This window comes from Salmo trutta, chromosome 3 (assembly GCF_901001165.1).
Source record: "Salmo trutta chromosome 3, fSalTru1.1, whole genome shotgun sequence".
NCBI lineage: Eukaryota > Metazoa > Chordata > Actinopteri > Salmoniformes > Salmonidae > Salmo > Salmo trutta.
The window spans coordinates 43,480,454-43,498,372 of NC_042959.1; the positions used below are offsets into that span (position 1 = coordinate 43,480,454).

The following is a 17,919-nucleotide window of genomic DNA, read 5'->3' on the forward strand; positions in this document are numbered from 1 at the left end:
TTTGCAGAGGGGTCAAATACTTATTTCCCTCATTAAAATGCAAATCATTTTTTATAACATTTTTGACATGCGTTTTTCAGGATTTTTTTGTTATTATTCTGTCTCTCACTGTTCAAATAAACCTACCATTAAAATTATAGACTGATCATTTCTTTGTCAGTGGGCAAATGTACAAAATCAGCAGGGGATCAAATACTTTTTTCCCTCACTGTATATGGTGGTATGCTGCTTGTGTGTGTGTGTGTGTGTGTGTGTGTGTGTGTGTGTGTGTGTGTGTGTGTGTGTGTGTGTGTGTGTGTGTGTGTGTGCGCGCGCGTGTGTGGGGGTTTGAAGGGGGTGTGAAAAAGAGTTTGTTTCTTTTTGGGAGGCGGGGTCTTACTGGCTTCTTGAAACTAATCTTGAAAACCCGGTCACAAGTAAATCTAGTTCCAACTAAATATTATTAAGTTACCTGAATTTAAGTGAGCATTTAATTTTGGTTGGCCCAAACTTAGCTTCAACATGAGAAAACTTTGGGAAAAAATTCTGCCAACATAAAATGTTGTGTTTACTCTATTTGTCTCTAATGTTCATTCAACTAGATGTTTTTTGTGGAATTTTACAAAAAAATGGCTGTGGAACTGAACTGATCAAAAGTATTAACCGCAACATGCAACAATTTCAAGGATTTTACTGAGTTAAAGTTTATATTTTAGTCATTTAGCAGACACTCTTATCCAGAGCGACTTACAGTAGTGAATACATACATTTCATAATTTTTTTTGTACTGGCCCCCCGTGGGAATAGAACCCACAACCCTGGCGTTGCACACGCCATGCTAGCGTTGCAAACACCATGCTCTACCAACTGAGCCACAGGGGGGCCTATATGAGGACATCAGTCACTTGAAATAAATTCATTAGGCCCTAATCTATGGATTGCACAAGACTGGGAATACAGATATGCATCTGTTGGTCACAGATACCTTTAAAAAAAGTTAGGGAGCATGGATCAGAAAACAAGTCTGTATCTGGTGTGACTACCATTTACCCAATGCAGTGCGACACATCGCCTTTGCATAAAGTTGATCAGGCTGTTGATTGTGACCTGTGTAATGGTGTCCCACTCCTCTTCATTGGCTGTGCGAAGTTGCTGGATATTGGTGGGAACTGGAACACGCTGTCGTACATGTCGATCCAGAGCATCCCAAACATTCTCAATGGGTGACATGTCTGGTGAGTATGCAGGCCATGGAAGAACTGGGACATTTTCAGCTTCCAGGAATTGTGTACAGATCCTTGAGATGCAGATGCTGAAACATTAGGTGATGGCGGTGGATGAATGGCACGACAATGGGCCTCAGGATCTCGTCACAGTATCTCTGTGCATTCAAATTCCATCAATCAAATGCAATTGTGTTTGTTGTCCGTAGCTTATGCCTGCCCATACCATAACCCCACTGCCACCATGGGGCGCTCTGTTCACAATATTGACATCAGCAAACTGCTTGCTGACACGACGCCATACGTGCTACGCTGTCTGCCATCTGCCTGGACAGTTGAAACTGAGATTCATCTCTGAAGAACACCCTTCTCCAGCATGCCAGTGGCCATCGAAGGTGAGCATTTTCCCACTGAAGCCGATTACGACAACGAACTGCAGTCAGGTCAAGACCCTGGTGAGGAAGACGATTTTGTGCAGAAATTCATCAGTTCTGCAAACCCACAGTTTCATCAGCCGTCCGGGTAACTGGTGTCAGATGAGCCTGCAGGTGAAGAAGCCGGATGTGGAAGTCCTGGGCTGGCGTGGTTGCACGTGGTCTGAGGTTGTGAGGCCGACTGGACGTACTGCCAAATTCTCTAAAACGATGTTGGAAGCGGCTTATGGTAGAGAAATTGACATTAAATTCTCTGGCAACAGCTCTGGTGGATATTCCTGTAGTCAGCATGCCAATTGCACGCTCCCTCAAAACGTGAGACTTCTGTGGCATTGTGTTTGCACTAACAGGGATGTAAGCAAAATTGTGCACAACATTTTAGAGAAATAAGCTTTCTGTGCATATGGAACATTTATGTGATCTTTTATTTCAGCTCATGAAACCAACACTTTACATGTTGCGTTTATATTTTTGTTCAGTATAGTTAGTGACACACAGTGCTTTTTTAATGTTTTTACTCCTTTTTCTCCCCAATTGGTAGTTACAGTCTTGTCCCAGGTCGAGAGCCGTGCGTCCTCCGAAACACAACCCAGCCAAGCCGCCCTGCTTCTTGACACAATGCCCGCTTAACCTGGAAGCCAGCCGCACCAATGTGTCATAGGAAACACCGTACACCTGGCAACTGTGTCAGCGTGCATTGCACCCAGCTTGCCACTAGAGCACGATGGGACAAGGAAATCCCTGCCAGCCAAACCCTCCCCTAACCCAGACGACACTGGGCCAATTGTGTGCCACCCCATGGGTCTCCCGGTCACGGCCGGCTGCAACAGAGCCTGGACTCAAACCAGGATCTCTCGTGGCACAGCTAGCACTGCAAGGCAGTGGCTTAGACCACTGCACCACTCGGGAGGCACACGCAGTGCTTTTTAACATACAATGTTTTCAACTTACATACGCGAGTACATTGTGCATGTTCATTTATACAGTAATTAGTATACAACATGTCCTCAGCTGGGATTTAAACTCACAACCTCTTGGTCACACCATTCTAATCTTCCTGCTACGCTTCCATGTCTGTGTCAATAACTTATTTCACCTGTGTTGCTAAACTTTGCACTTCAAAGTAAATCTAAGCTCTGTTAAATGTACACTCAATAATTTGTATTTTAGTTATCATAGTGATTAAGGAGTAACATTAAAACAGAGTAATATGCCCCACCAATATTAGACAACTATACAGAAAAACCTAAAATTGCTTCAATAAGTAAACCAAACCAATGACGAGAGAATAGTCAGATGAACTGATAATTGACAGAGACATGGTGGTGTGGCAGGAAGATCAGCATGCCATGAAGCAAGGAGTTGAGAGTTCAAATTCCAGGTGAGAACATGTTGAATAATAATTATTGTATAAAAGAACATGCACACCAATGTAATCATGTACAGTATGTCAATGTGGTTAAAATATGTATGTTGAAAACATTGCATGTGTGTAACTAGCTCCAGTGTTTTTTTTTTAGGTAAAATGCCAAAAATAACCATTTCTAGAATGAACATATGTGGCTGAATGTGAACTAGCTGAATCAGCGCCTCCCCACTATGAACTTTCCGGTTCAAATCCTCCACCTCACCAACATATTTGTTTTACCCAAATATCACATTCACCAACCTTTGCTGACAGATGTTTCATTTTTAAATCACAAAAGATTATCTTTAAACTAATATTTCAGATGGAAGTGATGTGCTTGACTTTAAAGTTCAAACATTCCTATTTCTATTTGGACTATTTTGGCAGTGGTGGAAAAAGTACCCAATTGTCATACTTTGGTAAAAGTAAAAGATACCTTAATAGAAAATGACTCAAGTAAAAGTGAAATTCACCCAGTAAAATACTACTTGAGTAAAAGTCTAAAAGTATTTTGTTTTAAATATGCTTAAGTATCAAAGTAAATGTAATTGCTAAAATATACTTAAGTATCAAAAGTACAAATATAAATCATTTTAAATTCCTTGTATTAAGCAAAGCAGACGGCCACATTTTCTAGTTTTTTTTAATTTACAGATAGCCAGTCTTTTCTGTCCTACTAAGCATTCAAAATGTAACGGGTACTTTTGTGTGCCAGGGAAAATGTATGGAGTAAAAAGTACATAATTTTCTTAAGGAATGTAGTGAAGTAAAATTAAAATTTGTATAAAATATAAATAGTACAGATACCCCAAAAAAACTACTTAAGTAGTACTATAAAGTATTTTTACTTAAGTACTTTACACCACTGTATATTGGACTCACATATTTTCTACTGTGTTCCAAAAACAAGGTACGATGGCATTTACTGTAGTTCTCTAGGTTATTCTCTCTGTGTTTTTTTTTATAGTTTTGCAGTTGTTCATATCCCCTGCTGGGGTTTTATTTTCACTAATTCTGTTACAAGGAACTAAAATGCTTCAGTGCACGTGTAGTTTATGTGAGTGTTTGAAGGACCATTATCTCTGTTATAATGAATGAATACAGATCCATTCTATTCTATCCTATTCTATTCTAATCACTTTTATTCTATTCTATTGAAACATACTAGTAAGATCTCCCTGGATTCTGAATTTCTTTCATTTATTTACCACCATGTCTCATGTTTGGGATGTGTCTATTTTTTATATTTTAGAATCCCAATCTGGTTTACCATCCGGTGCAGTCCTTCAATATTCTGGATCTGGATGATACCGATGGAACAGACCTCTACTCCCACCTGAAGCTCATGTGGAACACTCTCAGGGATAAAGTGAAGACCAACTGGTTTCTCGATAAGTCCATTACAGGGAATCAGTCTCCACAGGTGACCGACCACGAGAGATAATACAGTATTTCTTGTGTGTGAGATGTCTTGTGTCTATTTGTAGTTGTCTGCATGTGCTGGGTTAACTATCCACAATGTATCTCATTGTGTTTTGTGTGTGTTATTTCTGCCATGTTTGAGTTTGCCGTTTGTCTCGTCCAGTTACCGTAGGTAGACATTGCCCTGCAGAACTTCCAGGGAGCAGATCCAGTGGTGGGGGTGGAGCGTCTTGGGATGATGCATAAACTCCGTGACAGTGTGTGCGGAGTCACCAGGTTCTCATCACCTCAGAGAAGAACACAGCCATTGCATGATGTCGCCGTGGATGTCCGAGAGATGCACTTTAAGGATCTTCTCCAAACCAGCAGAGCACCGGCACGCAGGGCAGACCATGGGCAGGGGCAGAGGGGGCACCGGGCAGTGAGGGCAGGGGCACAGTTGAAACAGCATATCTCAGCCCTGGTCCAACAGAGACTGTAAAGAGAACTATGGGATCTGTGTGTTTACATTTGCCTAAAAGTGGGAGCGAGAGAGAGACATTTTCTACATAGCCTTAAAGAGGGGGATGAGAGGATGAGGTTGGTGCTTAAAATACATTCTCACACTCTTACACAAAAATGTTTTTGTTTAAAAAAAAATATATGCTTTTGCACAATTCTCAATAACCACCTCCTATTTTGACTCTTGCTGCCAAAGTTGTAAAAGTTTATGGAAGTTACATTTGTGTTTTTGTTTTTACTTCATGGAAGTGTGAATTCAGCTCAGGAAATGAATTACATTCTCATTAACTGACTGTGTCATTCCTCATTGGGTTGGACAAACAACAAATTACATTTCAGCTGTCTAATTTCTCTCTGTCCTCGACTGATCTCAAATAACCACATGATAATCCATGATAATAATAGCAATTTGAGCGCTCTCAACCTTTTATCAATTCATTAAAAAAATGCACCTTGACAGAGAAACAAATAATTGGTTGGCTCATATCCTTTTCAGGACCCCAAATTACGCTTGTAATGGCGGGACACCGTTTTTTAGGTACTTATATAAGACAATACAATCACACGTTGGGCATTGAGGAGTGACATACATTGTTTTATTAAGGTGAGGTCTAAGACAACCATTTACACACCTTTGATAACAGCAACATGACGGTAGGCCTAGCCTGTTTGATTTAAACAACAGTATCAAAACATTTATCAAAACAAAAAAATACAATCAAAAAGTTTCTTTCCCGAGATGTGGTTTGTGATCATAAGATCTTTCTCCCAGTTTACCATGGTACTACTGTGAAGCACCTTCACCGTATTGACACGGCTATATTGATGTTTCAATTAGGAAAGCGTTACATAGCGCAGCCGCATGGTAACACAGCATCACCAACCATCTGCTCTGACTCCACGTCTGACGAACGAGGCACGTGGGGCTAATCGAGCCGCACATGAGCGATGGGACCGTGAGATCTCGCACACACGCATGCACTCTTACAAAGATATACCCTCACTCTCTCACACACACGTTTCTATGCAGAGAAAGAAGGAACAGAAGGGAGGCTCCTCACCCTCTAGTTTAGACACCCTATTAACTATAAGGACAACCTCTGATTCCATCTCTCCCTTTCCCTTTCGTTTTAATAGGATCACCTAACATGGTAATAATGCATTGACAGGGAAGAGAGAACCATACCAGATGTGTGTGGAGAATTCTTCAAAAGCGCATCCGGCAAAAGATTTGAAAAGGAAATGCTTTGTGCCAGGTTGGCGTGCTGGGAGGGTATGAAATAACACAGGGCATTATGCTTGGCATTACTGTCTGCCAACCCTAGAATCAAAGACGTGGTTGTGTGGATTACCTCCCTAATCTGTTGATGCTTTTGAGGAGCGATGCAGGTGTTTGTGCCAGCTTTTTTTGTTGTATTTTCGGGAGGAGTGTTAGGTTGGTAATCTACATTAAATGCTTTCTGGGGAATAAGACATGATGAAATGGGGCCAAGAGATCTCACTGGAAGCATGGCACGTTTTATTTTAGAACAGCATGCTGTTGAGATAGTTGTAATACCGCTGCCAATGTGGAGGAGGAGGTAGTAGGCCTAGACACCACTTGTTGACTTATTTGACTGTTATGGTGGGAGGAAACTACTACTTCTGAACTACTAGACTACGATCTAACAATTTACCAACTAACAATACCTACTAACAATTTTTTACAACTAATGCTAAAAAAATACCTCAGTTCCAAAAGTTCAATGAACAAAATCGCCAATGGCACTAAACGAAAACGACATCCACAGCTCTAGGAACAACTCATCTTATTATCGTGGGTAGTTAGCCTAAAGATCAGCTCATCAGTGGACTTCCGGAGAAGTATATATTGGGTAATCCTCCCTTTTTCTCTTCACTGGGGTGGTCTCATCCAGGTTCAAAGAGGGACAGAATACACCTCCCACCACAATAGACTAGAACCACTGGGGCTCTGCTTGCTGAGGGGTGCAGCTTTAAGCAGGCCTTTGAGGGGCCTAATTGCATTGGAATACAGGAGGCTGAGAGCTTGGCTCTGATCACACCGACATGTGAAGGGCTCGCTCCCCAGCACCTCGAGAGCCATACTTTGCCAAGCCCTTCACAATACACACAATTAATACTCTCCATGCTCTCCCTACTCTACCTCTCTTTCTCTTTCCGTCACTCCTTTCTGTCTTTCTTTCGTTCTCGCTCTCTCTCTCTCACTCGTATGCACACGCGCACACACACACACACACTGTTAATTCTCACGCAACCTGTCAATCCCGCTTCCTTTGATACATACACCAATTACATAATGGACTATAAGTAAGAGCTATAGAGAAAAAAAATGGGTAAACTTAATACACACCAATCCTTACACAAGTAGCCTACACTACTAGTTGAATAATGTACTGGTATGTAATTACCTTGCAAAAAAGCTAGTAAGTATATGCAGTTAATAAATCTCTGTATGGTGACATAACCTGACCGCTGAAAGGTAGCAACGGTCCAATGCAGTGTGATATTGGTCTGGATATAGCTAAGGTTTTCAAGGAAATGTTTCAGTGGTTTTGCATATCAGACTACCTGTAGGCCTACATGTTAAAAAATGACTGTGTCTAGTCTAAATCCTTTCTATTGATTTCTAACCTATTGCATGAGAATTATAGGCATAATATTTCCTCCAGTTCAGTACAATTGGAGGAGGGGACAGGAAGTGGTCACAGGCATGTCATGAATGTTAATATGGTAACATCACATCTACATAATGCAAAGTGAGGGATTGTTCTATGAGGCCTACAGGTCTGTCTTCATCCTACACTCTAAAAAGAAAAGGTTCATGGAGTGTCCTTTAGGGGTTCTTCAAATTGAAACTGCGGGGGAACCCCTATAAGTTCTTTGAAGAACCCCTTTTAATGGATCCTCTAGCAACCTTTTCGAAGAAACTTTAGGGGTACATTTAACCCCCCCCCCCCCACTCCCCAATTATTATTAATACACATCACTATAACAACAATAACACAATATTTTAGTTGTCAGTGTTTCGCTACATCAGCAATAACATCTGCTAAAAATGTGTACATGACCAATACAATTTGATTTGATTTATTAGGATTTTAGCTGCAAAGCAGAATAAAAAATATATATATAAATGTGAGGTAAACTCCCAGCAGAGGCCCAAGTCCAATGGGTATATCCTCTGGCGTGTTGATGTTCATGTGTTGATGTTCTCCATATTCATAGCCAGAATGATTTTGCAGTGGATGGTGATCGAACAGGTTTCCTGTTATATTCATTAGATGTGTAGGGAGGGTGAAGTCTGTGAATCCCCCCCCCAAAAAAAATATTTTACAGATGATTAACAAAACATGCACAAGATACTATTCATACCTTGGTTTTTGTGGTGAATGTGAATGAAAAAAAACTCTTAATGGTTTTCAAACACGTACCTTGTCCATAATGTAGAGGCCTATGGGATATTCATTGAAGAGTTAAGGGGGAGGATCTGCATAACATACCAATACCAATTGACATACCTTTTGTATGCCTCCTCCTCTGTATACCTGCAGACACAGACACCAAAGTGAGCAGTTCAGTCATCTGCACCAAATACAGCTAGCCTTCAACATATTCTTATAGCCTACATAGTCTTACCTCTTTGTTGATTGATATCCATTGAATTGTGTCCATTTTCCATTTTAGAAAGATTTGAACAAATATGAAAAGCTAGACGATCTCATCATAAAACAATATCAATGTATATCATACAAGGGACAAACCTTACCTTAAATTGAGGAGATCTTTACATTTTTCAGTTAAGTGCCGGCACCTGCTGTCCTTTCAAATCCAAATGTTTCAGTTGGGCAGTTAGGTTCTTGCAAGAACCCCCACCAACTAAGGAGGTTCCTCGATGAACCTCACCTCCTATGGGGTTGTTGGAAGGACCTTTTGAGGGCAATTTTCAGTGCCAAGAACCCTAAAGTTCTTCAAAGAACTTTGAGGATCTTAGAAGAACCCTTGTTGAACCCCTAATTTTTAGACTGTACAGTGACAAAAAAAGAATAACTACCAATACGTTTATTTTCCAGATGACCATTTGTAAGATTGCTTGCTGAAATAGTAAGATAGTAGGCTAGATCAAGTGAGGTTATGGGTCTTCTTGGTTAAAAGAGCGGTTGTGTACATTAATAAGCCTACTCTCTAAAACGTGAATCGATGTAGTGTGTGTGGAACAATTGAAGATTTTAAAACATATTTTTAACGAACTCATCATTAGATTTTTCATTACATGAACCATTTATGAAATGTAATTATTTTCCTCACAGCATTTGAACACAAACGAGTTCTTGTGAAAAATTCGCAGAGGGATACGAGTTGATGTATGGGGAGACAGTTATCTAATTAGACCGTTAAAAATTGAAACTTTACAGCATGTGGGTCATATAATTACTGTTAATTTAACGCTCAGATTCTCCATCGTTAATTTTTATTCCCTTAAATGTTTGGCAGTAGCTCTTAGAGCACAGGAATAGATTCTACTGTATGGGAAAGCACACTGCCCCCTCCGAATGAATTACCACGGACCCCGCAGTCTAAATAACAAGACTCGCATCATTTATGCGTTGTTAAGCCATGTAATTGAACGACCCATAGTTTGCATATTACACCATTAAAATAATGTGCTTTGCATTTCTCCCAACACGACTATTTAAGCCTGTGTGGCGATGTGGTAATTCCTTGAATTACAGCCCTAATTACCACAAATGTTCTTTTGATTTGGGTGATTTCAGTGTTACGCCACAATGATGATATTAAAAAAATGAATTGGTGAACCATGCCTTGAAACTTTTGTACTTGGACTTTCATATTTGCACTGTGTGATATGCACAGTGTATTTGATTATGTTCATATTAATATATTAGTAAGGATTATTTTCTGTGACATGTCAAGAGAATACTCAGGTCAACCTATTGGTATAATGGATGGATGCACAAATCTGTCCATAATGCCATTCAGTCAACCAAGATTGTTAATCTACACTCTTACAAAAATAGGTTCTGGATAAAACCGAAAAGGGTTCTATGCTTGCTTCATATATGGCATCCCTTAAGGTTCTATATAGAACCGAAATTGGTTCCATATAGAACCCTATATGGAGTCCAAGGATTCTATATGGAACCAAGTTTGGTTCAGTGAAGAAGAACCCTAGAAAGGGGTTCTATATAGAACCTTTAGCTGTGCCATATATGAAGCAAGTAATATACATTTCCCTTTTTGGTTGTATACAGAACCTATTTTTGTGTATTGAACTAATCAGACAATTGGTTACCAATAAACTGTCCCACGCTAAATGAAAGATTGTTCTGATTATCCAATAATGGTCCCTATTTTAATAGGCCTATATGCCTTTATTATGTAAATTGAAGGTTTGTTGAGCTTTATTGGCTACATTTTGATCGTTACCTTCTTTAATATTCGATTGAATTTAATTCATATTCGATATTATTCTATTTCAGTTTCCCCCAAAAAAATATTCATACTGTTTTTCCATACTTACGGTTGAACACGTTGTAGGCCTATTTGTTCTGGTGGTCAATTCCATGCTCCAAAATATTAATATATTTATTGGGGATATTTCAGAGGGCTATTGTATTTGGCCTGCACCCTAGACTGATAGTAGTCTAACCTATTAAAGAGGATTCAAGCGAATAGTTTGGACTAATATTTGTGACTGGAAATGTGCTTGAATAATGCACAAAAGTTTGAGAATGGAGAAGTGGGGCCAGTTTTAACCCCTTATGTCGTTTATAGGCCTATCATAACTACTCTCTCAGGCACACACAGAAACTCTCTCACTCCTCTCTCCATCTCACTCCCTCCCCTCTCATCCCTTCTCCTTCAACGTTCCCAATAACACCCACTCCCTCCTTTTCTCCCTCCAGCCTTTGTCCCGCCAGAGGGCCCCTTTAAATAGGCCTTTAGATATTCAAGAAGAGGGGGCGAAAGTAGCTGTGACGTGAGCTCTGTTGTTTCATTTACTCTTCTCTATGGCAACCAGCAGTGGCGCGACAAGAATGTCTCTCTTTGGACAATGTCCTAGCCTATCCCTGAGCGGCATAGAGAGGAGGAGAGAGAGGACGGCAGCTGTGGCGGGTTTGACACCTGCGCATCACGCCACGGACCGAGGCATGATCTCACTAAGCCGCTTGTATGTACTTCTGTCCTTGATGCTTCACCGACTAAACATCAGCCAGTCGACTCCTACTCCAAGAAACATTTTAGCCTTATATTGGCCTAAGTGAGAAAAAAAGTACTTATTGTTTTATTATTGTAGATGGAGCGCTACCGTTCTGTAGGTTTTCGCTCCAACCCTAACCGAGCGCACCCGATTCTAGTAATTAGCTGGTTGATAAACTGAATCAGGTTATTTATAACTGGAGTTGGATTGAAAACCTATAGGACGGTAGCTCTCCAGGAACAGGTTTGGAGAGCCCTGTTGTAGACTATTAGGCCTGCTACGCCTATAGGCCTACAATCTCAAATCATAAATGTAGGCTATGACTAGGCCTATAGACACAGGGTTGGGTAGGTTACTTTCTAAATGTAATCCGTTACAGTTACTAGATACCTGTCCAAAATTGTAATCAGTAACATAAGTTTTGGATTACCCAAACTCAGTAACAATCTGATTACTTTCAGTTACTTTCCCTTTAAGAGGCATAAGAAGAAGACAAAAAGGACCCTTCAAAAGCATTTGGTGTGTCATCATAGTGGTCTTCGACTTGGTTTCAGACTCGCTCAGGTGGAACAAACTTAAACTTGCGCCTTTTTTCTAAGATAAATGGAATGTCAGTGGGAAAACAGAAAGATGTCATAATGTATTTTTTCGCAAACATCCCTTCGACATTTAAAAGTAACACAATAGGTAATAATTGCGTTTTTTTAAGTATTTGTAATGTGATTACAATATTCTTGCTGGTATCATAAGTGATTACAGTTAGTTTTTTGTAATCAGATTACATGATTAGGCTACATGTAAATCAGATACTCCCCAACTCTGTATAGACACTGTGTATAGGCTTACTTCAGACAAAATATTGATTTCATTGTACTATTTATTATACAATGTATTCATTACTTATTTTCCTTATATTTGAATCAATTAAGTAGAATATTGAAAGCTACATTTCCAATGATCATACTTTTAATGGTTTCGATTTGAAAGTATACTTAGGCAACACAACACTAGTCTTGCCTATATAACCAAATTCAACACTGTCCTTACAATGCATTACGCATGACGTTAACTTCTTAGCCACTGTGGAACGTGTCTTGAGTATGCGCAATTTAATCATGGTATGCAAACTTTGGCTAGAGTTAGTTAGTTAGGCCTACAGCTAAAATCACCTAAGCAGATGCAATGCTCATTCAAATATTTTAAATGTTGTCGCAAAAAATGTTTCTGTTGCTGTTTCTGTTCCATAGGCCTTTTATGCATCTGCCTTGTGACGTACAACTGTATTCATCTCTTACGGTCATTGTTTGACATTGTTGTGGTGGTCCAACTTTTGTTTTATCGTTGACGTTATATATTAGTGTAGTTCTCCATAATCCAAACATGTTCAATTTGGTATTTACAAATTACATTAACAAATTGTTCTACTAAACCTTAACCAAATAAAATAGTTCCCAAACAAAAATCTGAAAACTCATACCATTTCAGACCTGATTTTCATAGGTCTGAGATGGAAGCGTTTCACACACGCACACGCACGCGCACGCGCACGCACACACACACAAAAGGAGTCCAAAACAACAATGACATCATAGCCAATGAATCGCGTTCCCATAGTTGGACATTATGCATTCCTGTTTTAAATGCATACTCCAACTGTTAAACACTATATGATCACAAACTGTGTTTTTTAATACAAGACTGCTATGTCTAGATTCTGATGTAAACAATTTGAGTCATAAGTAGCCTATTACTGAAAGTTATTATTTGAAGGTTTACACCTTCATATGTTCATGGCGCCAAGGCTAGTTTGATTCTGTTAAATGTTTATTGTACTTAGCCTTATATTTGTATTGTCATACAATACATTCCAGTATTGTAGAGCATATGTAATGCAGAGGGAAATGGCATTATATCACCGACATTGTATACAAACAGATCACGTAACACATGCACACGCAAAGTACTGTCAGTGGTACAAAGCATGTATCTATACATATACAGGTTCACAGTAAAACATGCTTTCAATTCCATGCAGTTTTGGCCATAAAAAACAATTAAGCACTACAATAAGTACAACAATGCAACTAGTACTGATAAGTCTCAGTTACTCTCATTAGGCTATTCAATATCAAGGGATCCATTTCAAATCTCATAGTATAAACCTAATAACATAATACATACATAACAAATGTAACTGCAGCTATAGGCCTACTACCTCAAACAAAACTTTATCCTTGAAGAAAAAAAGTTTTCGCCCAAAACACTGAACGCCCAAAATATGAGAATGCCCACACAATTATTGTAAGTATTAATAACATTTAATGTCTGAAAAAGTAAAAGTACAATAAAATACAATAAAATACAAACATAATTTACTCAAAATAAATAGACGAAGATTTATAACCGTATTCGAATATAAATTTCACAAAAGCATTTGAAGCATGCATCACTCGAATGATCTGCAATCACGATATTCATATATTGGTTTAAAACATTATCGTATTAATATGAGTAAATGCCTTACAGTTCCATTGAAAATCTCGGCCAGTGCATATCCCCTTTCCGTTTTCCATGCCGCACTCGGTCTCTCACGTTTCAGAGGTGCCGCAGCATAACTCGCAGTTCTCTAGAAAGAGGTAGTGTTTGTTGAGACTCTGCAACGTCCAATGAGAGGGCTGTTGCCAGTAACAACCACGTCCATCAGCCATTTCTGTCCAATGAACAGCTGGACGAGGCGGGGTGCAGGTGCGCGCCGCTGCGTCCACTTGGCAGAGTGCCTAGGAGACGCCTGTGGCAAAACAGTAACTGTCAAATGCAAGGTTCCTTTAATAAGAGCGATCAGTCCGGCTCCGAGAGTCATGGCGACCACAGCGTCTAATCATTACAATATCCTTACCTCCAGCGCATCCATTGTGCACTCGGAGCCCGGGAGCATGCAGCAAGCATCGGCGTACAGGGACGCGCAGACCCTGTTGCAGAGTGACTACTCATTGCAGAGCAACAGTCACCCGCTCAGCCACGCGCACCAGTGGATAACGGCACTGTCGCACGGAGAGGGAGCTCCGTGGTCAACCAGTCCTCTCGGCGACCAGGACATCAAACCCGCGGTGCAGGGCACCAGAGACGAGATGCACAGCTCCAACAACCTGCAGCACCAGCACCAGCCGCGACCGCCCCACCTGGTGCACCAGTCGCATGGGAACCACCACGACGCCCGAGCGTGGAGAACTACCGCAGCCCACATACCCAGCATGGCAGCATCCAATGGCCAGAGCCTTATTTATTCACAGCCCGGATTCGGCGTCAACGGCCTGATTCCAGGCAGCGGACAGGGGATGCACCACCACAACCTAAGAGACGCACACGAAGACCACCACAGTCCGCATCTCAGCGATCACGGCCACCAGGCGTCCCAGCACCAGCAACAGAGTCACCACGACCATTCGGACGAGGATACACCGACCTCGGACGACTTGGAGCAGTTCGCCAAGCAGTTTAAGCAGCGGAGGATCAAGCTGGGCTTCACTCAGGCTGACGTCGGACTCGCCTTGGGAACGCTGTATGGAAATGTGTTTTCCCAAACCACTATTTGCAGGTTCGAGGCCCTGCAGCTCAGCTTCAAAAACATGTGTAAGCTCAAGCCTTTGTTGAACAAGTGGTTGGAAGAAGCGGATTCCACCTCGGGCAGTCCAACCAGCTTGGACAAAATCGCTGCACAAGGGAGGAAAAGGAAAAAACGGACCTCTATCGAGGTAAGCGTAAAAGGGGCTTTGGAGACCCATTTCTTGAAGTGTCCTAAACCCGCAGCGGCGGAAATTACTTCCCTGGCGGACGGTCTACAGCTGGAGAAAGAGGTGGTGAGGGTTTGGTTTTGTAACAGGAGACAGAAAGAGAAACGGATGACTCCTCCCGGTGGACCGCTTCCTGGAACCGAGGATGTGTATGGGGACACACCGCCACATCATGGAGTCCAAACACCGGTTCAATGAACAATAACGGACCACTATTAGACTTTTCCTGATTTGATTTATCCTGAAAATGATATATATTTCACTGGACTATGAGCGATAGTGGGTGTTTTCTGTATAATAATAGCCTAGCCTATGGCATGAGCAGGCTACTTACACAATATCTGCGTTGAATACCATTCAAAACCCAAATATCATTAGCAATGGAGTGGAAATTGTTTTCTTCAAGAGCTAAGAGAACACATGTTCGGGGATATGCCTTGCAATGTGACTCGACGCAGTTTCAAGGTGTAGCCCTATTGTGAAAAATATTTGGCGTAAAGGGAATTATCGTTTAAAACTAGCCTCGAGATTCTTAGCTAAAATGGTTTACGTTCTCGACTTTTCTAGTGTATTCAACACATGGCGCTGCGTAATCATCCTTGTTTTGTTCTGGACATGTGGGTCCGACAAGAAAAGTAATGAGAGCTGCATTCGTCAAATATAGCCTAAACGCCATTTCTCTGTCCCAGACATGCAGCTGGGGTTGAGCATCGGCTGAGCAATGTGTGAGGGTTGATAATCTGTCAGTCATATTTTTCCAGTTAGTTTTGACATTCAACATTGCTTTGAGGCGTTTAGGCAAATTATTATGGGCGAAAGCTTTATTATTTTGCCTGTTACTTGTTATATCCCTATTATTATTATTATTATTGGCAAGAGCAGTTCGAAGGACCTCCTTGAATAATTGATACCACATAAATCGTATGGTTTTGATATTCCGTTTGAACGCACACACGAACACATCATCCTCCTCGTTCTCTTAATGATATCAGCACGTGCGGTTCTAAACACAAAAGGCTGCCAACACTGAGCTCCGCTCCACGCCACGCGGCCAGCGGCTAGCAGTCAGGTCACGGAAGGGCTACGTGGCGATGGTAACCTGGCACTTTTCTAGAGCAAGATATATCACCAAGTTTCACAGAACATTGTGAGCATTTTTGTAAATATTGTATAACTAAACAGTCATGGCTTAGTTCCTTCTCACTGAGGCACTTTTTTTCTTTCGGTGTTTTCAAAACAAAAACAGGTTTTAGCTGTTTATTTTTTTATTCCAAATGGTTTTGACACAATTTTAGGTTTCAATAGCCTACCTTGTATTTTTATTTAAAGTTATTTGTAGCTGAAATTATGCTTGTTGTTTGCAGTGTAATGTGTTTGAGACGCATTTTATGTTAAATTCAGAGGCATTTCATTGATGTGAATTTAATTGGATTGGCAGAATTGACTTCACATGTTGTCCTGTCATTGGCTTTCAATAATGTCCACCTGACATATTTTTGAATCAAATATATGCTTTAAGTAATTATGTTCTAATTGATTGGCAACGAAATAATGAATCAGCCCACAGATTGGCAAAGGAAGGCGATATGCTCGCTGAAATATATTTTATTTAAAAGATGTATTATTCCTTTACAAAAGGAAATAGATATTTAAGTAGCCTACATTTTATATCAACTTTTAAAAACAACGTAGGCCTTTTGTCAAAAACAAGTCACCTGGCACCACATAATAATGATAATAATAATAAGAATAATATATTATTATTTTATTATTTATCATAGGTGAGGATTTTATTTTATCCTTGCCATCTTTCTTTTGTTTTGGTATCATTGCGATATGGGAATAATTATCAAATACTTTAATTTTATTATTTTGTTGTTGAGATTGTAATTTATTCTATAACGACTTTTATAGATGACACAAAGTACAATAGATATATAAATGCCATCGAAAAGGCTTATGGAATATAGGCTAGTCATAAGGGGGGAGAGATAGTATTTTTTATTTCAGCGGGATTGCCATAGCCTATACCGTCAATGCTACGTGTATATACATGTTTTCTGATAACCATATGGCTTGTTCTCCGTAGCTTTGTTTCATTTTATGCAAATTGTATCCAGGGACTTGTGTTCTTCTCATTTGGAAGCAGCTTGCCTAATCTTACTTTTTTTTTTAAAGAAAAAAGGTCATGGCATTGATCATATTTCTTCTGTAGCTTGAATTAATCGATCAATCTTACAATTCTCTGAAAATCAAACTGTGGGATGTACAAATTCGATGTTTTGTTTTTGTTTTGTTCGTTTTTTTTCTTCGCGTTTGTCACATTCACTTTTAATTGATCTGGATAAATCTGGGGGTTAAACACGCAGATATGGTGATAGAAATATGTTTAGGTAATATTTCATCACTTGATATGACATGAACAAAGACTTGCACATTTTTAAATAATGGGGTTGATATTAAAAAGCTTTTTTCAATGTCGAGATCTAATGTATTTTTATTTAAAGCTGCATGGAACATGGTCTTTCTGGCTATTTCCCACCATCTTTTTTTATTGTATTCTCATCAAAGGTTTTTTCGTAGTCATAACGTCATGATGACGAATTTGTTTCCTTTTGGGGTTTGCAAGAAGAGAGGCATGGAGTTGGTTATGTTGAAATTGAGAACAATACGATTTTAATGTTTATCAGTTCATGGCCATGGCGCATTGTATTATGCCAACCAAATGCTAAGACCTGATTAATGCAAGTTACAGTTTCACGACAGCTATGACATTTCTGTGCATTCGTTCATATTTACTGACTAGACAAAAATATTTAATATGAGCAAATAGGTGGTGAGCCTTGGCTATAGGGAAAATATAGACTATAGGCCTATTTCGTTTCTGCACCCTCAACAGCCTGTAGTCTTTTGTAGGCTA

The 17,919-nt window shown here is 40.1% G+C and overlaps 2 protein-coding genes across 3 annotated transcripts in view; both read left to right on the forward strand.

Moving 5' to 3' along the window:
* The window catches only part of LOC115175678 (endoprotease bli), a 54,151-nt gene extending 48,892 nt beyond the window's left edge, over positions 1-5,259 (forward strand). For both annotated transcript variants that reach the window (XR_003872085.1, XM_029735139.1), the window contains 2 exons: positions 4,297-4,467; positions 4,630-5,259. Coding sequence is in view for 1 of the 2 variants with exons in the window: in XM_029735139.1 (XP_029590999.1) it covers positions 4,297-4,384 (88 nt within the window). In the remaining variant the exon portion in view is untranslated. The remainder of the gene's footprint in view (positions 1-4,296; positions 4,468-4,629) is intronic.
* Positions 5,260-13,743: 8,484 nt separating this feature from the next.
* LOC115175705 (POU domain, class 3, transcription factor 2-like) lies at positions 13,744-17,476 on the forward strand. The gene has a single exon (XM_029735154.1). The coding sequence runs from the start codon at positions 13,875-13,877 to the stop codon at positions 15,195-15,197; it is 1,323 nt and encodes a 440-aa protein (XP_029591014.1). The 5' UTR covers positions 13,744-13,874; the 3' UTR covers positions 15,198-17,476.
* The last annotated feature ends 443 nt before the right edge of the window (positions 17,477-17,919 follow it).

Excerpts from the sequence above, each read along its gene's own strand:
- LOC115175705 (XM_029735154.1), top strand. The coding sequence starts at position 13,875 with ATGAGAGGGCTGTTGCCAGTAACAACCACGTCCATCAGCCATTTCTGT.